At 39.6% G+C, this 21,887-nt stretch overlaps 1 protein-coding gene across 2 annotated transcripts; it reads left to right on the top strand.

The window, feature by feature from the left end:
* The first annotated feature begins 234 nt into the window (after positions 1–234).
* On the top strand, positions 235–21,871 carry GTF3C3 (general transcription factor IIIC subunit 3). Of its 2 annotated transcripts, XM_014954403.1 has the most exons (20): positions 235–403; positions 1,494–1,596; positions 4,178–4,371; positions 4,784–4,907; positions 5,423–5,614; positions 5,878–6,043; positions 7,076–7,223; positions 8,959–9,031; positions 10,033–10,119; positions 11,168–11,271; positions 11,866–12,037; positions 12,490–12,692; positions 13,331–13,432; positions 14,285–14,420; positions 15,028–15,265; positions 15,629–15,819; positions 16,483–16,607; positions 19,197–19,349; positions 20,281–20,407; positions 21,662–21,871. In XM_014954403.1, exons 1-19 carry the CDS (start codon positions 305–307, stop codon positions 20,401–20,403), a joined length of 2,733 nt encoding a protein of 910 aa, XP_014809889.1. In that variant the 5' UTR covers positions 235–304; the 3' UTR covers positions 20,404–20,407; positions 21,662–21,871. The 2 variants fall into 2 exon arrangements, with proteins under 2 accessions (XP_014809889.1, XP_014809888.1); XM_014954402.1 differs by lacking the exon at positions 21,662–21,871 and having other exon boundaries at positions 20,281–21,016.
* The last annotated feature ends 16 nt before the right edge of the window (positions 21,872–21,887 follow it).

Genomic DNA, 21,887 nt, shown 5'->3' on the forward strand with positions numbered 1-21,887 from the left:
GCGCCTCCTGCCCTCACGCCGCTGGGCCCCTCCGAGGCAGCGGGCCCCGCCTGCCGCCACGGCTCCCCGGGCTCGGGAAACTCTCAGCAGCCCAGACCGCACCGGCCGCCCGGTCCCCGGGGAGCGACGCTTCTTCCCCCGCCCCGCGGCGGCAGCGCCGGGCCGGGCCCTGCCGGGGCGGAACTCGTGCGTGAGGGCGCGGAGCGGGCCGGGCGCCATAGCGGAGGGACCCGCGTCCTGCTCTGAACAGGGCCCCCCTACGCCCGCTCTGCGGCTGCTCCCGCTGCCGGGTGGCGCCGGCGCGATGTCGGGCTTCAGCCCGGAGCTCATCGATTACCTGGAGGGGAAGATTTCCTTCGAAGAGTTCGAGCGGCGGCGAGAGGAGCGGAAGAGCCGGGAGAAGGTGAGGCTGCCCCTCCCGGCCCGGCCCGGCCCGGCCCGGCCCGGCCCGGCCCGGCCCGCTCCCGCCCTCCATGGCAGCATCTGGCTGCTTCAGGAGCTGCGGGGCTTCCTCTCCTTCGTGTGGGGAGAGGTTTACGTTAAGTGCTGGTGCGCTGAGCTGTGGGTTGCTGTCTACATAATTGATCATTTCTGTGCAAAAATGGCAAGGAGCTAACTTTAATTGGTAAGGGTCGTTAGGGCCTGGCTGGTGGAGCAAGGTGTTCAGGGGTGCGGGATGGAGCATGGTGCCAGCCTGGCTCGCCTCCCTGGGCTTGGTAAAAGCTCGTTAGGCAGTTCCCTTCAGCACCATAATTAATTTCTTCTTCAGGCTGGAGCAGCGAGCAGAAGCAGGTTGTAATATAAAATCACCCAGCATATACTGCTGCTGCTCCCCCACTGTCTTCTGTGTGAGGTCTCAGGAGGCAGCACAGTTGGACTCCTTTTGGTAATCACTGCTTCTTGGCAGCAGTAAATACAGGGAGACACAGCTTTGTGTCTAAAAGTAAGCAGATGGAGGCATTATGAAAAATTCTCTGTGCTTAGGTGGAGTATTGTAGCTAACTTTGCTGTCTTTATGTCAAAATGCAACTAAATTTCTGTATTTTCTCAAGAGAACAAATTCAGCATAACTAAGCTGTCATGGAAGGACAAGTAATATTCGAGGGCAACCTTCTTATTGCATTTACAAGTGCTATTTTGATATTTCGTTTTGTGTTTAAAAAGGCAGGCTTTGTCACACATTTGTAACTTTAATACAGTCAGCCATGTCATCTTACCTCGCTGTAATGCCAAATAAGCAATAGACTAGTCTCTTCAGTCAAAAGTAATGTGAACACTCACCATCTGAGTTACCTCACATTGATAAGAATATAAATGTCTTGAGAGCAAGTAGCACTGGGTTTTGTTAGTTTAAAAATATAGTCTTATTCCACCTGTTTCACTAGCTGTGCGAAAGCTGGGAACCCATGGTTTAAATGCTAATTGTAAGTATTAGGTGAAATAGGAATGAGTCATGTTATGGAGCTGATAACTAATATTGTTGGTGTGCACAGGATGGCGAAAATGCGTCTGCTGAGGAAAACACTGAAGATGTAGAGGGTCCATCTTCATCCAAAAAAGCATCCGGGAAATCCCAAAATCAAGATGAAACTGATGGTAAGTGTTAACGTAATAATTTCAGTGAAAAATATATTTACGAGGTCATTGAAAGCATTTGCTCTTCGATAGCTGACTTCTAACGAATGTCTGGTGGCTGCTTTTGAACCTGTGGGTGTTGAAGCACATCATTAGAACGTATATCTTTGTAGGATGTTCCAAGTCATAGTCAGGATTTTGTCTTAAGGGGCTACATCTGGCCAATTGGTCATCTTTTTCTAGGAAACCTCCATTTTTCCCCTCCTGCCTTCTTAACTACGTGGTCACAATTATTTACTCTCTCTAAAGTTACAAATAATTTGAAAGTTTTAAATTTATTTCAAAAAGTCTTCTCTCCATTTTGTTTTGGCTTTTTTCCTGTTCGTCTCTTTGCTGGTTTTTTGCCAAGACTTGAATGCTTCAGAATATTTGATTCTACTGTGTCAGTGTCGCCACCTTCCATTGTTATCCAGAGTGAAATAAAATAGATAAAAAGAGGAGTTTCTTTTTTTTCTCTGTGTGTTTTCTCCTGCTCAGTTATCCTTTGGCCTGTCTAGACTGCCTATGTTTATTTCTCTTCTTATTTTCTGCTGGATATTCCTAGCTACGGGTTCCCTGGCTGCCTTTCTTTGTGCTGTGGTGGTAATATCTCCTTAGATGCCTCAGCAAAATAAGCCTAAATTCCTTGGCGTTCCTGCCTAGTGAAAGGACATGCAGGAAGTGGTAGAAGCAGCGTTTCTCTCTCTGGTTTGTATCAGTGCTTGTTGATCCCACGCCTCAGATTCTGGATTTGAGCTTGGGATTTAGAGTGCTGCCGTCCCAGACTCCTCTTGCTATTTTCACTGCAAATTCTCATAATTCTGTCTTTTTTTTTTTCTTTTTTTTTTTCTTAAATTTCAAAAATAGGCCTTAAATTGTTTCACCAAAAACGTGTGTCAGTGGTGCCTTGAGTTTAAAAGTACGGCCAGGCCTCTTCTTAGCAGGACAGAAAATGGAGGCTGGCAGTGTGGTTGGAGCCAGATAACTGTGCTATTTTCACTGCAAATTCTCATCATTCTGTTTTTTTTTTTTTTTTAATTAAACTTCAAAAATAGGCCTTAAATTGTTTCACCAAAAACGTGTGTCAGTGGTGCCTTGAGTTTAAAAGTACGGCCAGGCCTCTTCTTAGCAGGACAGAAAATGGAGGCTGGCAGTGTGGTTGGAGCCAGATACCTGTGGTTCCTTATTGACCCCTTCTTTTTGCTGATGTCTCTGAAATACTTCCAAGCCGCTCTTCTCTGCTCTGTATTCCACCCAAACTGTTAAATCTTTTTTTCATTGCACATGATCTTTATCTCAGAGAAAACATATCCTCATAGATTTGTGTGGTATTATTACTCCTGTTTTTACTACAAAGAACAAGTCTTAGGAGCAGTCAGAATTAAGGAAGCATTGGTAATATTTATCACTATTTAAAGAGTTGATATTAGAATCAAACTTAAGATAGTCAGAAGAAAAATGTTAGAGAAGGTCATTGTTAAAACCACTTTTGATACATGAATCTTCAGAGCTAACCTGCTCCAATATTCAGATGATTCCAGCAGCCAAGCATACTGAAATAAAAAGGAAATTAAATTCATAATTAGGGTTTTATTCTGATGGGAGGAAGAAAAAAAGTCTTGATTTTTACATGATTAATCCAAGTCAGAATAAAAATAACCAAATACATCCCAGTCAGAAAAAAAACCCAAAAAAACCCAAACATGAACTCGGGTCTAGTACCCAATTCCTTCTCATATATATGCAATATAGAATAGATTTGTTTTTCAGTCACAACTTGATAGTGTGGTTATTCTTTTATTAGATCTTTAGATGCCCAAGCCCCAGCTGAAACCTTTCAACTCTACATATTTTGATATTTTGCATAGATATAGACTTGTGGACGACGGTTATAACCATGGGTTAACTTACTAATGAAAACTTGTAATTAAAAAATGTGAAAATTTTTTAAATTATATGCTTTAAGCATATTTATTTTTGATACATAGCATCGTATTCTTATTTACTTTAAAGAATTTTCTTATTTGTTTTTCCGGTGAAATGTGAGTAACCTGGATTTTGCATTTACACACGTTAAGAGTTACTTATTGTCATGGATAGAATGGTTACAAGATCTTCTTTTAAAATACCTCTAAAAATTGGTTGCTGCATTATTGTTTAGTATAATTGTCTGCTCACTTAGCCTCTTCAGCTGAAAAGCTTTATGCCATCCAACCAGTTCAGTGCTTGAAAATTGCTGTAATACGCTTTTCCTGTATGGATTGAGAAAAATGTTGAGTAAACTGTTGCTTTGTTCTGTGTGTTCCTCCATGCTTTCACTTCAAATATCCAAAAAATGTCAGAGGCTGGGGTATACTAAGCATTGGTGATGAATAATGCAGAGTTTTAAAACCAGAGAGATTGTTAATAGTTTTTCTGCATTTCTGCAGGCCTTTTTCTTATAGAATAACTGTTTCAAGTGGACTGCTAATTATGAAGAATTCTTTCTTCTCTCCACTTGTCCTGATAAGCACTGTGTACTCTTGATTGTATCATAAACCTGTTTTGCTTCTTTCTCAACCAGGAGAAACTTCAGATGGTGTCAGTAAATCTGTTCATCGGGTCTTTGCATCCATGCTCGGGGAAAATGAAGAGGAGGAGGATGAAGAGGAAGAGGAAGAAGAAGAAGAGGAAGAAGAAACTACAGAGCAACCCACAGCTGGAGATGTTTTTGTGTTGGAGATGGTACTTAATCGAGAGACCAAGAAAATGATGAAAGCAAGTATTTAAACTTTCACATAACTTCCCTGTATCTCCTGAAGCACAGTGCATAAACACCAGTTTGTGTGATTTTAGCTACTTGCTGAAAAACTTGCCTGAAAATAGTTCTGTGTAGGACACTTCTGCTTGTGTTGGTGTTGCTTGTCTTTGCTTTTTAGAAAAGTACGTAGATTACTCTTCGAAAACTTTCGAAAAGAATGAAGTGATTTTTCCCAGTGGCTGGATTTGTGTTTGTGTTAGATATCAGAGTTACTCTGGCAGTTATGAAAACATTTTGGTCAGCCATTTTAATATTGCTACTACTTCAATAACTTGTTACTGGATTGTGTTAAGCACAAGTGTGACTGATGTCTCCTGAATTTGGGCCCAACCGAATCCTCAGTATAAATAACGTTCCTTTTCCATGTAGGAGAAGAGACCTCGCAGCAAACTTCCTCGTGCCTTGAGGGGCCTGATGGGAGAGGCCAATATCAGGTTTGCTCGAGGAGAGCGGGAGGAGGCCATCCTGATGTGCATGGAAATCATTCGACAAGGTGGGTTAGACTGAGAAAACCTTTTGGCTTTAACGATGGGGTGGAACTGCCATGAGCATCAGGAAAATTCAGTGCGGTTTCACTGATGATGGAAATACTCTGTACGAGGAATGTCACTGTATAAGTACTGAGGAATTAAGAATATGTAGTGCATTTTCTTTATTATTTTGCTTATAAAAAGAAACCAGCACCCTAATTCTGCAGGGGCTTGGGCCTTTGCTTAGCTTGACACAGTTTGCTTTTATTGTCTTTGTAGAACCAAGAGACAAACATCAGCATGACTTGCAATGTAGAATAATGGTGTAACTGCTTGTGGTTAGATTCAGTCAGGCTGATTAATAATTTATAAAAAGGAATGGGAAGCTTCTCTGCAAGCTTGTTCTGAATTTAAATAGAGCGATGTTGATATTTCATATAATTCTGTTATCTTTGCAGAAAGACAAGTTACTTGTTTTCATGGTTGTCAGGTTGTTTTAAAACAATAGTTCTTAATCATTCTTCTTGTCTTTATACAGCTCCTCTTGCTCATGAGCCCTTTTCCACTCTTGCCATGATCTATGAAGACCAGGGTGATATGGAGAAGTCATTACAGTTCGAACTGATTGCAGCTCACTTAAACCCTAGTGACACTGAGGAATGGGTTAGACTAGCAGAAATGTCACTGGAGCAGGACAATATTAAACAGGCTGTTTTTTGCTACACAAAAGGTAGAGTAGCAACCATTTTAATATTTTAAAATAAAGTTTTGTTGCTAATGGCAATCATTTTTTTTTTCTTCTGCTTTCTAATTGGATTGCTGCAGTTTGCTAAGATTCTGGTACCTCTGTCCAGAATCTTTAATACAGGATGTTCTTTTTGTACCAACAGCTTGTGCGTGTCCACTAACATTCACCTCTTCAGGTAGTTGAGTGTGAAATCCGTTGTTGCCTTTTCCTAAGACAGGCTACTAATAGCCTTTTTCTTGTTGTAGCTCTGAAATACGATGCGTCCAATGTGCGTTACCTGTGGGAGAGGTCAAGCCTGTATGAACAGCTGGGGGAGCACAAGATGGCTATGGATGGCTACAGGCGTATTTTGAATCTCCTGTCTCCCTCTGATGGAGAGCGCTTTATGCAGTTGGCTAGAGACATGGCAAAGTAAGTTGGACTTAAAAATAGCATGATTTGGTTCTCCAGAGTTTCTCAAAAAGCAGCTCTGCAGCTGATTCAAGCTGGGTATGCAGCTGAAATCAAGGGATGCTGGTGGTGACCCATACACAAGCATGCACTTCCCAACTATTGTGATATTTACGAAGCCTGACGTGTGAATTACGCTGTGTAGGACCAGTGCATCATCTTAGAAGTGTTGCATTCTTTTAGAGTAAGGGAATAAAATGCAAATACTGATTGCTGGAAAGATGCCAATAGTACATAGTAATATACAAATGCAATACATTTTGTATCTATGTAATATCACTGGAGACCTGGAAACTTGTCCCCAGCAAATATGAATGAAACAAACTCTTCAATCTAAAATACAAATAATTTGCAACAGTATATAGTTTATATGTCATTTGTGATTTGTTTCTGGAGCAAGTAAAAATCTGCCTCCTCCCCTTTTCTCCTAGTGAAAGCAGATCAAGTCATAGAAGCTTGCCTGAGGCAGAGCAGGATTGTGGTGTAGCTCTCTTAACAGTTTTTAGTAAGCTGTTTAACTACTTTATATCTCAGCTTTTGCACGCAGAACTTGTGGAAAGCTGTTACTGGCCTGTTTCAAAGCAGTTTGTGAAGTCTTTTCATGTTCGTGGTTGAGAAACACACACAAAAAAATATTGCGAGAAAACGTGTTTTAACAATAATATTATTGAAGGTTTCTCTGAAACCAGGTTAAAGCAACGCATCATTCATATCTGGCTTGAAGTGGGTGATACTGTAATGAAAACTCCAGTGATGTCCTAACATACAGGACAGAAAATAATGGTAATTATTTGAAATACATAAAAATTGTCAACAGTTCTAACGAAAGAAAAAACACCCTCTTTCTCACTATCTTTTGTAACTTACTGTTGCTAATAAAAATATTTGCTAATAGACAAAAATAAAAGAAAGAGAAAAATCATTTTGCTAATATTCAATGTACATCCTATCATTTATGTTAAATACTTAGCATCTCATATCTGTGTTTTATAGGAGTTATTATGAAGCAAATGATGTGACCTCTGCTATTGAGATAATAGAAGAAGCCTTCACTAAACACCAGAGCCTTGTCTCCATGGAAGATGTCAATATCGCAGCTGAACTATATATTTCTTCCAAACAGTATGACAAAGCATTGGCGGTATGGAGAATTACATATATTTCTATACTGTGTTCAGCACCTCTTTGCTAATCAGGGTGGACAGTTGATATTCCTGTAGTGCTTAGGTATGGTCATGTTTCTATGGTGATAGAGCTGATCAGATGCTACTTTCTGTTAGTTCTGTAGCAATTAGCATTTAAGTTAACAGCTTGATTTAAGAAGTTGTGGGCTGATAGACTTATATGCTGTTCCAGATTTAAAATTTTGGGATCCTTCCTCTCCTCTACAATTGCCATAAGCTCAGTAGCCAAAGAAGACCTATGATCTGTTTTTGTGAGTGCTACTGGCAAAGGGCATTCTCTAAGTTGAAGGTTAAACGGATGACACTCAGTCGTCTAATGGTTCAAATGCAGACTCTTGTTGCTTTATCTGGCATACTTGTGTTACAACTAATAATTTATGCATTGAGCATCAAGCACACATTTGAGAAAGGCAATACATCTTGACTCTAAGGCATCAGGAATTGGAGAAGATGGCTTATCTGTTCCCAATTTGTTCTAGTGGTTTTTAACCCTCACTTTTGAGGCATGTTTCCCAGTTGACGTGATCTGGCTTTGAGAAGAAAGTCTTTAGTGTCTGGCCATTGTTATACTTTCCCAGGTGGATTGAAAAGACACTAATAGTTGGGACTTTCACCTTGTGAACGTTCTTATTTGCTGATTTTAATTACCTCTTTTTTATTTTCTACTTAAGATTTTATTTAGATCTATCTCTGTGTAAAGCATGACTAGCCTGCAAACAATTCTTCTGACCCTTCTCTATATTTCTTCCCATTTTAAAAATCAAACAGTTAATTTTATGTACCCAGTATTCAGCAGCCAGATTTATTAATACAGTACTCAATTGTAGAACTGTTCCCCTGTTTCTTTTTGATGGTTCTCCTCAGGTCTGTTCCTGTGATTTTTGTTCCTCGATAGCTGAATCTGTATTTCAGCCGGTAAACTGAGCCTTAAAAAAATAATTATCTTAATACGGTCATCTGGTATGTTCCTCTAAGGACCATGTACTCTGTGTTTATCACTCATGTTTTGGGAACAGTAATGACTTAAATATTTACTTTACAATTCATGAACAAAAGTACCAAACTGCATTGGGTCTTAGACAAACAGCCCTTTACACTTGTGCATTTCCCTCTCGCACCTCCCCGTTGGCAAGTGAATGTCTTGAATTGTGTATCTTTGATTTTTGTTTTTTAATTAGTTGTTCTATTGAATTATACTACTTTAATTGAGGTCATGATTTATATGACCAGGGCTGTTGTTAAAAGTCAGTATGTAGCTGTGAATTTTATTTATTTATTTATTCATTTATTATCTGAGACAAACCGTACAGTTTCCTTGCAGTGTATAAGGCTGAGAAATCCTTGGAGCATCTTGGAAAGATCTGCAGAGAGCTTATCTGTTTACCTGGTGCTTTGCTTTCTTTTTCTGTCTTCCAAAAGGCATTAAAAGAAGATATAAAGTTTAAAAACTTTTCTAGTTGTGATGAAAGGAACTTGTATTTGCTGAAGGGATGCTGATTGGATCATCTAGGTAGTCAAAAAATAGTAGACAAAGACATAAGATTATCAAACTCAATCAACTAACCCTATGTGAAATGAATGCAGCTTTTCTTCTGATAACTTTTGTGATGTCTGTAACAACTGCCATGTGGGCCAGTTACGCCATATACCCTTTAAATCTTCAAAATGATGCAAGTTACTTGTCTATTTTAGGTTATTACAGATTTTACAGGAATTGTACTTGAAAAGAAAGCACCAGAAAAAAGTGCATCCGAGGAGAAAAAAGGTAAGTAGCGACCAAGCAGTTAGTATGACCCTGCTCTTCATCTGATATGACATCTTTCTTTCCATTACCTTTTGAACTCATGGGTATAGTTTAATGCGTGTCGACAGGCTTTTCTCTTTTGAAACTTTTCAGTTTATAATGAGTTATGTAGCACGACCTCAGCTTTCTATAAGGAGTTACTCTGATGTCCAATGCATCCTGCTGACTCATTAAGGACAAGGACTGCTCTCCAGACAACTGGTGGCCTTTTAAAGTTCTAAACATTCCTCGGAGTGTTCACATGAGGCCAGTTATTTCTGCCAGCTGAATAGCTTTTGAAAAAAAGTTAGATAAGTTTAGTCACATCTATGCTCAAGAATATCAACCTTTGACCTGAGAATAATATTCTTCCTCCTTCTGTTATTAAACATTAAAATTGTTTGGTATATAGAAATCTAGGGATATTAGCTTGTAATTGAATAAAGTAGGTTGTTTTCGAGAAACCTGCTTTGTGAAAGTAACTGCTTAAGTCTGGAAGTGTTTGTTTGGGCTGTAGAATGATCACAGCATTCCAGCTCCATAAGCAGACAGTCTGTTCTATGATTAAACTGGTTGGTTGTTTCAGCAACCTGATCCAAACCCGATGTAGTATAAGATGTTTCTCTTGGCTTTTTGCTTTAATAGACCAGGTAAATCAATGAACAACTGTCCTGATAGAAACATTTAACAGATAATTTATAAGAAGCAAAAGTATAATGAGTCTAGGAATTAAAACACAGTGTTGCCAAGTTACCTGGGGTGTGTAATTTTGTAAGACAAAGCTTCTAAACTACCCAAGAGCTTAGTTCCATGCTCTCTGTTGCTTTAGAACGTTTTTGAATGCTTCCTGCTCTGCTGTCCTTAAAAAAAATATTTAGAAGTCTGCTTTTCAGAGTAAGCTACCGATCAAGTCCAGATTCAAAACTGAGTAACTTTTGGCTTAGCTGGTTTTACTAATGTAATCTTTTAATCTTTTTAAAAAGATACAGGGGAAGTGGATGAAACTCAGGAAAGCCAGGAGGCAGTGGCTGAGGACCAAAGTCATGCAGTTGCTGAATCCAGTGCTGCAGGTAAGTAATTCAGTTTTTGAATCTCATACAAGTATATTAACTGATCATATGCTCAGGAGCCAGGCTGAAATCATATAAAAATTGGGAATGACTTCTAACAGCAGGGAAATAGGGCTTGATCCAGAAGAGGTTTCTTGTGTATTGTCTTCCTTACCCACAACTTCTAACCCAGCCAGCCACCAAAACCAAAAGCATTCTCCTAGGGCTTACCCACTTTGAAAAGAAAATTTTTCATTTTGTAGCAATTTATCGGTAGTTACTCTCATGCTGGCTATTGAGATGTTCAGAGGGTGATTAATTAATCTGCATGCTGTGATTTGCAGCAACTGGATGTGAATCTAGAAGGTAATAGGGAAGCCTTATGTTGGAAATCAGTTTTCTCAGTTTATAGCAATCACCCTTTGAATGTCTGATGTAAGAATTAAGGTAAAAGAGAACTTAAACTAAGTTCTAAGGAAATGACACTAAGGAAGTGTCATGACTGCATGTGAAGGAAATACAGTGACAAAGTTTCACTGTATGACCCATAATTTGCTAGCCCTGTCACGAGTAACTACTTTGTCTTGTGTTCCCTTTGTCATCAGATTGCATTCTGTCTATCTGTTCTGTATGAACTGTGTGTAACAATGCATACAGCCGGATCCCTGCCATACAGGGCTTAGCTTAATAAAAACAAATAGCTTAATACAGGGTATTTCCTGCAGAAAGCAAGGAGAAGAGAGTACAGGTGCATAAATTGCTAAAGAAAAGCTTTATGTAGCAAGCACATCTTAAGAGGGCTAAGACTCTAAGCACATCCTACGGGATCCTGCTGTTGAAGTCGATGCAGACTGACAGCACTTGATACTTCAGATGAAATTACTGGGATCAGAGATAATAGGAACAAGTTGTTCTGACTACTGCCAAAGATACCAAAGAAAGGGAGAGGGCAGGCCTACACCAACATTTGCTAGGCAATGAGAATACATTTTCTTCATGTATTTCTTCTGAATGTGAAGTGCTTGTTAAAGCCTAAGGATTTAGAAAGAAATTCTTTATCTTCTCACAGCTGTGGAGAAGGTCAGCTGCAGCATACCTGAGGGCGTTCCCATAGACATCACGGTCAAGCTGATGGTGTGCTTGGTTCACTTGAACATCCTAGAGCCGCTCAGCGTAAGTAGAAACCAACTCAGAAGTTGGAGGATGTTCTAATAAATTGCCAAAGGAAGTAATTTTTCCTGTCTTTGTATGACTGAGGTCATTGAGAGAGCTGTGGAGATTCTTTTTGCTTCCCTGCCACTCCAACCTAGCAAACCTGTAATAGCAGAAACACTATTTTTGTCCTTATAAATTATGCCTTCAGTGGAAGTATTACTGAAGCACAGTAAATCACAGCCTATGTGCTCTGACAGGCCCAGGACCACATTGCAAAATTGTTGAACTCTAAGGAACACATCTTTGCTTTGGTTTGAAGCCCTACTAAATCTGAAATCTGTTCTTTCATAAAGAGCACTCCTCACTGATGGGCGCTTTGACCCATTGGATGTAAAATGTCCAGAATAGAAAAATGTGGCTTTGTCAGGAATTCTGAAGTTCAGGTCTTTGTTTTTCACTTTTAAACTAACATTTAAATAAAGGAAGTGTATTTCAGAATGCAAATAGACTGAAAGTTGTAGGGTAAAAATGTAAGCTTCCAGTAACTGTATCTTAAAGAAATATTCTTGTTGGTTATTTGTGCTTTTAGAGTTTTGTGTGGTTGTTTTACAGCCTCTTTTGACCACTCTGGTGGAACAAAATCCAGAAGAAATGGGTGACTTGTATCTGGACGTTGCGGAGGCGTTTCTGGACGTTGGAGAATACAACTCAGCACTGCCTCTCCTGAGCTCCCTTGTCTGCTCAGAACGATACAACCTGGCTGTTGTCTGGCTGCGGCACGCGGGTGAGAGGAAGCAGGGCTGCTGGGCACGTGATGCTGGGAGATGATAATACAATGCTGAGCACTTCCAGGGACCTTTATCTGACATCACGGGAATTCCAGGTTCACATGTTGCATGATAATTGGTATTTGCAGAACTATAGTTGGTGTTCATTATGACAGCCTTGTTGTGGTGCATTTTCTTGTTCTTCATCTAGACTGAAATTTACTTCAGCTAGAAATACTTTTGTTTTCACGTAAGTGGAACAGCCTCTATTCTGCATTCCATCCTGATGATGCTTTAAGTAAAACTGTGGATGCATCAGCACATATTTCTGAATATGTTCTCTTTAAGAATGCATGTTTTGGGTGGTTTTAACTGAAAAAGTATCTGAAAAGTGTATTAACTATTTTGCAAGCTTTGAAATCTTTTTTTCTGCTACTTAAGTGTACTGTGTTGTATATGGTATTTCTAGAGTGCTTGAAGGCTTTGGGACACATGGAGCGTGCTGCAGAGAGCTATGCCAAAGTTGTTGATCTTGCTCCATTGCATCTGGATGCAAGAATCTCACTTTCAACACTTCAACAGCAGCTGGGCCGACCCGAGAAAGCTCTGGAGGCTCTGGAACCCATGTATGATCCAGATACACTGGCTCAGGATGCTAATGCTGCCCAGCAGGTGAGTAAAGTTTTCTGTCCTTCCAGGTTAGGATGTATTATTCTGTTAAACTATGATAGTGGTCAAAAATATCAACTATATAGGACTAGGGATTGAGACTGATTTATCTACAGCATGGTGAGCCTGCAGAGCGCAGCGATTAATTCATCACAGAGTATCGGGGATGAGTCCTTGTGGCTCTTTCTCCCTGATCATTTTATCAGTGTTTCCTCTCTCCCGCCTGATTAATTCTGTGTGATGTACAACCTCTTTGTTGCCAATCACTTTGACACCAATCTTGATGCCAAGTCATGATGGCAGTCATTTTTCATCAAGTTGATCAGCAGTTGCTACATACGAGCTATGTGGTTTGGCCTCTGCGGATGGTAACAGATGGCCTAGAAAAGGGTCTGTATCCCCTCCCCAGCAGCACTTTCACTAGAGGTAAGAGTTATGCTGAATTTCTCTGAAATGTGAGAATTTGATCAGTAATTACTGCAGGGCAGTTTAGGGAGATCTTACCTCCTGCTGCTGCTGCTAAGATTCTTACAGCTTTCTATAAGCTTTTACAATCCTATTAGTACAGTATTGAGTTAAAATTGTTTTATGAACTCAGTCTCTGTGCAAGAGGTTGAATAATAATGTTCACTGTTATCTAGGAGTTAAAGCTGCTCCTCCATCGTTCGACGCTGTTGTATTCCCAAGGCAAAATGTATGGCTACATAGACACGTTACTTACCATGCTGGCGATGCTGCTGAAGGTAAGCCAGTCTTTGCAGCTACACTTCAAGAAGCTGGGGAGCTATGAGTTGGGTTAAGACAAGTGACAAACGAACTCAGGAGGAGAGATAGTGGTTTTAATATGCAAATGATTTCCTAATTTGTTAGATAATGATCTTGCAGGGAGTCTTTAATACTGGTGTTCCTGCCCTGTAGTGTTCAGAACAAAGGTGTGTGTAATTCTTAAGACAGTGACTTCAGCTCCCTGTTTCTCAGTGTGCATAGAACACACTGAATACTAAAGCTACTTACCTTTTTAGCAGTCAGCATAGTGCATTCTTATAACGTTGATACTGGCTTCTATTTCAACCATTTTCCTTTTAATTTATTTTTTAAATTTATTTTATATTTTCTTGTGATAAAATGACCAAAGAAGAATTTGTTTAGTTAGTAAATACAGTAGTGGTGGCTTTGTGTGAGTTGTTTTTTGTTTTAGCCCTCAGTTTTATCCATTTGGTCAGAGCCATTACTACTGTGTTACATTGGTTGAATAGCTATCCACGTATTTCTGAAACTGATACAGAAAGGCATTGTTCTTGTTATGCTACTACGCAGATAGTTTTGATTTCAAGAAATACAAGGAAAAGTCTTTTAAGTCATTTAAAGGTTTGTATCTTCCTTTTGCATAGCCCAGTTTGCACTGGAGCATGAGACAACGCAGAGATAATGTTCCTCTTGGGAATGTTTTCTCTCCTGTTCTTGCTCTGCTGTGGCATTTCTGAGTTGCAGACTGTTTTGGGTGCAACATGAGCAAGATGGATTCGCCATAAAACTGCTTTTGTTGTCGGATGTATTAATGTAATCTGAAATGCTGTCCTTACATTTGTTTCTAGGTAGCAATGAGCAGAGCTCAGGTGTGTTTGATCTCTAGTTCCAAATCTGGAGAGAGACACCTCTATCTTATTAAGGTGTCAAGGGATAAAATTTCTGACAATGACGACCAAGAGACAGCAAATTGTGATGCGAAAGGTAACAAATGTTTATTAAAAACAAAGCAACAAGATGAACTTCTTAGTTCTGAAAAATGCAGTAAATGTTACTATTTTGCATGCCAATTCGTGTTAACATTGCTTTATTTCTTGGGCAAAAATGAAGATAATATAACTTAAGGGAACAATCCCCATCCAGAGAAAAATAGTAAGATTACAGAATAATTCAGATTGAGAAAGACCTCTAGAGCTCTTATGGTCCAACATTCTCCTCAGTGCAAATGTAATCCACGCAAATCTAGAAGATAATAGAAATGCACGTTTTAAGTGGTGTCATTTTTTTTAACTGCCCCAGACTCAGTTGACCCAGACTGCACATCCTTTAGCACCATTTGGTAATTAGGAAGAGGAATTTTAATGTATTAATGTAGTACATTTACAACTTGATCTGTGTGAATTTCTTGACGTTTGTTCCCAAGTTTTCACTGTTTTTTTGCTCATGTTTTACAAACTGCACTTAAACTGAAGTAGATATTTTATGAGTTGTTTTTGAAAAGATCAGTTTGACATATGCACCCTTTTTTTTTTAATAAGAGTTTAGCTCTCATCTTTAAATTTTCTCAGCTTATTGACTTCAATCTTTTTAGCAATTTTTGCTGTTCTCACGAGTGTTCTGACGAAAGATGACTGGTGGAACCTCCTCCTGAAGGCTATATATTCCTTGTGTGACCTCTCCCGGTACAAGGAGGCAGAGCTACTAGTGGATTCTTCACTGGAATATTACTCGTTTTATGACGATAGACAAAAGCGCAAGGAGCTGGAATACTTTGGGCTCTCTGCTGCAATCCTGGACAAGAACTTCAGAAAAGCGTACAACTATATCAGGTGGGGTACTGAGAAGGTAGAGCAATCTCTGCTCTAGTTGCTTCCTCTGAGGCTGTGGTCATACTGCTGAACATACTGCTAAAGGAAGCAGGATGATGCTTTTCAGCTTTTGCTAAAACAGTCTGTTGAAACTAAAGGAGCTTTCTGAGAGCCTCCGATTCTAAAAAATGCACAGTGCAGTACTTTGGTTGCTTTGGCCAGAACCATTAGTTCTGTCCTTCACTCTTAACTTTGCCACAGTCACTGGCCTGCTCATGGAGTGTCTCTTCTTTGTTTTTGTCCCTAAACTGTTGGGGTTTTATTGCAGATACAGTATTTATTATATAGCGTTTACTAATTTCTTGTATCCTTTTCATTCTATAGAATCATGGTAATGGAAAATGTCAATAAACCTCAGCTGTGGAACATCTTCAATCAAGTTACGATGCAGTCTCAGGATGTCCGTCACCATCGCTTTTGCCTGCGCTTGATGCTGAAAAACCCTGATAATCACGCACTGTGTGTCCTAAATGGGCACAATGCGTTTGTGTCAGGCAGTTTCAAGCACGCTCTTGGTAATATCATTAATGTTCTAATGTTAACAAATAACACAAGTGAATGTTTTGTTCTGAGAAATATTTCCTAAAGTAATTTTTTTCATACATCAGAAATTTATAGGTGGCTTCACAGTCTGGTGCTTGAATTACTTTGTACACAAATGAAAGCATCGCTAGAGTTTTGCTAAAAAACATTAAGCTGGCACATTTCATGTCTATCACACCTTGCAAATATAACTAACTTGCAAAGGTAATTGAAGGTTAATGATAATAAAGAATAAGAAGGACAGAAGCAGACCAGTTTAAACAGCAAATGAAGTTGGTTGGACATTTTTAGCAGGCCTTTGAAGTAAACCTACTACTTTCAGTCAAGCCTTCCAAATGTTAAGATGTGTGGCCTCAAGGATACAAATCCCAGCAAGGACCATGTTTGCCTTCTGTGTCTGTCTGTTTTCTGCTGATATTTTTGCATCACAGCCTGCATTCTTCCTTCAGCATCCAAGCAGTGCTGAAAATACAACATTTTCTCCATCTTTTTTTTCCTGTGTGTTCTGATGTAGCTATATCAAACCGTTTCTTTTCTTAGTTCACACTTCTAATTTGAAGATTTTCTTTTTTGTTCTCAAATTTTTAAGGAATGCTTTTCACAACAAACATCTTGATTCAATTATTTGCTTTTAGGACAGTATGTGCAAGCCTTTCGTGCAAACCCAGATGAACCTCTGTACAGTCTTTGTATTGGCTTGACTTTCATCCACATGGCTTCTCAGAAGTACGTGCTGAAGAGGCATGCTCTTCTAGTACAGGTGAGTTAATGTGATGATTTTTACCTTTAGTGTTTCCTGGCTTAGTATCTTGCAGACAGTTATGGCTGCAACATACTCTGTTTAAGTAACTTTTCATAATTAATATGGCATTTCAAAAGAGAAAAGTGGTGAAACATGAACCCAGATGAGAATGGTTTTGAACTGTAGTTATACCCATCTGACTCTCCACTCTTTTTAGTTAAATGTAGCTTGTTCTGCCCTGTGTGTGCAATGGTTACTCACACAGATGTCAGCAGCTGCCAGCTCTTGGTGAAGATATTACTAATTTCAGTCATGATGGCTGTAGTCTGGATTTTCTTCCAAATCTTTCTTCTCACCCCGCCCTGCTCTGAAGTCCTGTAGAGTAGGATCTATGCCAGGTGCCCTTCATAGACAGGCCTCATAAACTGCATTGTTGCAGCAAACTTTACAGACTTAGAAAGCGTTTTTTTTCCCTCTGTCTTCCTTTTCTCTTCCCCCTTTTAGGTGCCTCTTATAGCTCTCTCTGTAAAGATCTTGTGAACCCCAGTTTAGGTTACCCTCAGTTCTTCAGCTTCATTATTCACATTTGTCTTTCATCTGCCAGATCCAGTTACAAACCACAAGCTGATTATTCCCAGAGAGAATCTTGAAAGTAGTTTCCTCTACTGTCTACCAAGTATTTTCATCAACCTTAAATACCTTTTAATTCTTGTGGCCAATGAGCTTGGAGTCAGCAGAATATGGAGAGGATCCCAAGCTCTCCTGACTTCTGAAATTGCTGAAAACCCGTAGCTGTAGATTTTGACAAAAGCTATAGCTCCTCAGCTACTCTAAACCAATACCAGTTATGTCAGTATCCAACTTAAGACATTTTGAACTTGCAAACTTTGGCCTAATTTTAATATTTTTATCCACTTCTTTCTGTAATCAGCCTGCCTTTCTTATATGGGCTGCTGTGTTCTCTTTTTTAACACACTTCAACAACGTCCTATTTATGTTACCCTCTGGCAATACAGTTCCCTGCTTTCTCTCTTCTCATTTCTTGCTTATTATACTTGGTGTTTTTACATTCTCTCTTGTTCCTATTGTAGTTGATTAATAATTCAACTGCAGTGACATAGTGGTGACCTAAATTATGATCGTTAGCTGCTTGTGCCTGAACTAATTCCTCACGTTGAAGGAGCTGTCTTCTCTGATTACCAATGTGGTCCCCAAAAAGAAAGTCCTCTATTTACAACAGAATCATCACGTTCCAAAGTGGTAGCAAAATGAAATGCACAGGAGAGGATGAAAAAGTTATGTCCTCTGTTTCTCCCTTCTGAATTCGCCTCTTCTCTCTGTCCCTCCTGTTTCCCCCAGGGCTCCTTCAGTGTCAAATGAGAAACTGCATTTTAATGTGAAATAATACTGTATGCCTCTTTGTCTTTCCCTGTGTTCTGGATGGGAGATAGCTCTGGTCTAATGGCATTCATCTTTATAGCATCATACGACCCTGGAGTCACAAAGAGGTGGTCACACACCGAGCTGGTTGGCTGTGACATCCTACAGATGAGGAAAAATCACTTTCCTCACTTTAAAGCATGTCGGTCTATAAATGAGACTAGTTGGTTCCATTAAGGTTGGCAACGAAATTATGTACACCTGGAGCTGTGCTAGTCATGTAGCTTAAATATTTTAAACTAAAACCAAAATACGAAGTGTAACACTTACAGGGTGTTTTGACTTTAAATTTGTTAAAGCATAGCCCTGGAATTGTTGGGTATGAGTTTCCTTTCAAATTCTGCTGGAGACTTTGCAGTAAAACATCTGCTGGCCTCAAGAAGGGACGTGAACTCTTGCCAGTGCTGAGGATATTTGGATTTTTCATGCCTTTATTCAGTGTTGTTTATTTTGGGCCACTTTTTATAAAAGGATATACTGATAATTTCCCTGATAACTGGTATTGGAGAAAACATTTCTATGGAGCACAAGATCAAGAAAATAATATGATTACATACCAGAAGTAAAACTTTGATATGTGCTTCATAGAATTCAGAATTTTATCAGATTCTGAGGAGGTGTAGTATTAAACCATTTCTTGCCACTATCCAAGGCAAAGAGTGAAGGAAAGGGAATGAAGGCCTGGGGTTTTGTAGTTGTTTTTTTTTCCTCCCTTAAAAAAAAACTAAATAGGGAAGGGTTATCTTTTAAAGATTTTTTTTTAAAGAAAATAATGCTGTAGTCTGCCCTTTGGCTGCATGTTCTTTAAGGTGGTCAGCACGTCCGAACGTGAACAAGTCTTATCTGTGTGTATATTACATAAGCCCATTTATACTTACATATTTATCAAGCTAGTGCCATAAGTCACTATACTAAATAACTATGCTTTCCATTCATTAAAAAGACCCACCCGTTGTTCTCAGTGGTATCAGTGAGACTGACAGAGCACACTTTTTATGGTCTCGACAATCAAATGTGACTGATGTTTTGCCTTCAACTTGCATGTGGTTTTGTGGGGAAGCAGAGATCAAACGTTCTAATAGCTGCATTGAAACACCTGTTCTCCAGCGTATTTTACTGCCACCTCCTTAAAGGGAGCACTCACAAACGTGCATCGTGTGTCTGCAGGGATTCTCCTTCCTTCACCGGTACCTGGACCTGCGTGGGCCATGTCAAGAGTCCTTCTACAACCTTGGCCGTGGCCTGCACCAGCTGGGGCTGCTGCACCTGGCCATCCACTATTACCAAAAAGTACTGGAACTTCCCCCTCTCACCTTAGAGGTACTGTATTTTTTTAAGTGAGGTGCAGAGTCACAAGTCAGGTCAATGTTGATAATTTCCCAGCCATAGTTAAAATAGGTACGTAAAATCTGTGTAGTTGAATGTCCCTTAATTTCTATTGTAATTCCTTGCCACCGGAAGCCCAAATCTGATTGTCACCTGGTAATGTATTTAAGCATGTGTTAATTTCAAAGGTTTATGAATTTTGAAGGATTTCCTAATAGGCCTAAGCAGCAGCAAAAAAGGCTGCTAAACAACTTTACCTGAAAAAGCAGCTGAACTTTAAATATCTATGACAAGCATTAAGTTATAACTGGAAGTTCTACATAGTCACCCATGCTATAAAACAGCACACTGGAGCTATATGAACCGGTATGAAGAGAGCCTAAATGTGTCTGAGCCATGGTTGTGCTCTAATTGATCTGTATTAGCTCATCCTAATTGACGTGTCATACTCGTACGAGCCTGCTCTGAGAGAAAGTTTTTGCCTCGCTCTGGCAAGGGCTGGTAGAAGAATGACAAGTGTATTTAGAAGTGGGGAGGGGTTGGTCAGGTGAGAACCAGGGGTGTTGGGCAGCGCTGGGAGTTGAAAGCAGCAATCTTGTGACCATCTGAAAAATACAGGCTGTAGTCACCTTCTGACTGTAGAAAGAAATACTTTGCGTACAACGACAAATTAAGATAGTACTTCCCTGTTTTATGAGCTGTCTAGTTTACAGCTAATGTTTTGAGTATGTAATTACAAAACTCTGCTGATTAACGTGGAAACTCATTAAAGAGGGACAGCACAAGAAATACTACTACTTTTGTTTCTGTATGTCTGAAAGCCTATGTAGATGATGAATATGTGATTTGATTCCACTGTAATTGCTACTCGTGTTTTATACTATTTTTGCATATAGATAACTGTTTGTAATCATTATTTTTACAGGGAATAGAAACTGATCAGACAGACTTAAGAAGAGATACTGCCTTTAACCTGTCGCTGATTTATCAGAGCAGTGGAAATATTAGAATGGCTCAGAAGATGTTGTACACCTACGCCGTTGTGTGATGAGGTCTGTGGGAAGTGCAACTGATGCTGGGTTTTAACCGTTGCGTCACGCGGCGCTGGGGAAACAGCTTTTATCTACAGCAGTTGCTGTGGGTGGTCAGAGACATGGCTGGTACCACACACAGCCTTATGGACTTCTTCTGACATTGGAACCATAGCACGTGGAGGTGGAGACCGTTCCAACGCTGACGTGCTCAAGTGTGTCCGTTACTGGCTCTTCTCCTTCCATGCACTGCTCCGTACTCCCATCTTCAGGCTTGTATATAGAACCAAACAGTGACAGCTCAGCCCAGTGGGGTTTGTTGGGAGGTTTTTTAGGGAAATGTGCACAATTACAACTAGTTATCAGTGAGGTTGCTCAAGAAGCCATATTCACTGGTGATGAGGCTTTTTTAATGTGCAACATTAATATAATATAAAAGAAATGGGTTCATACTAATCCCTAGAGGATGGAGAACTCAGTATTTCAATTTCTTTAAAGTACTCAGAATTTTCTGGGAGTTTATATTCCTAGCAGGTGATCTATTTGAAGGAGATTGATTTCTGTTTTACTGAAATCAGTGTGACCTTTGTTCTTCTGAACTTGTTAATAAAATAATAATAAAAATTCTGAGGTTAATGGTAATGTTTACTCATTCTCACCAAACATATGTCCTACTGAACAGCTTATAGCAAAAATTGCCCACTCTCATACGTGTTTGTGTTCTGACATCATTTCACACCGTTGCAATCAGCGACTAAGAAACAGGTCTTGCCTAGATTAATTTTAAAGGTAAGGCAATTTTATTTCAAATCAAATACTAAATTACAATATATTGCACGTCCACTTCACTAGAGATATGCTGGGCTGTAGTGAGAATTCGAAAGTGAGACAAATACCAAGGAAGTTTCACTAACTCAGGAAAGTACAGCATGTTTTACTTGGCAGCAGTGCTTGGCACCGCTGCTTAAATACAAGTCCCGGGCCAAGTTTGCAGAACTATAAATTAAATAACCATTTTAGTTATGTTAGCCTGGGCTAGTCATAAACTGTAGAAGGGAGAGAATTGGCTCCCTTACCCCCATTTCGTTTCTTATTCTCTGTGATACCTCATCACTGGTTTTGACATGGCAGCCAGCTGTTTGCTGTGTGAACAATCTATGTGCAAACATAGCGTTGTATCATCTTGGAGTTAAAAATTCTTCCATTTTAGTTTTCCTTATTCTTTATTGGCCTTTTTACATCTTGTAACCCTGTTGATGTTTTTCCTTCTTGCAGCAAATGACAGAAATGTTCATCATGTCCCAGGAAAGAGAGCCCTCAGCACTGAGCGAATGCTTAGAAAAATAAGCCAGAGATCCAGTACACAAATTCCCTTTGTATTATTCTTTTCCAAAACCGAGTCTGACATACTCAGTATCCTATTGCTTCTATATGTTTTTTTAAATGTACTTGACATAGAGGAAGGTTCTGGGGTTTTTTTAAGACTTGTGTTAAAAATTGA

The sequence above is a fragment of the Calidris pugnax genome, unplaced genomic scaffold (assembly GCF_001431845.1).
Source record: "Calidris pugnax isolate Ruff unplaced genomic scaffold, ASM143184v1 scaffold103, whole genome shotgun sequence".
Taxonomy (NCBI): Eukaryota; Metazoa; Chordata; class Aves; order Charadriiformes; family Scolopacidae; genus Calidris; species Calidris pugnax.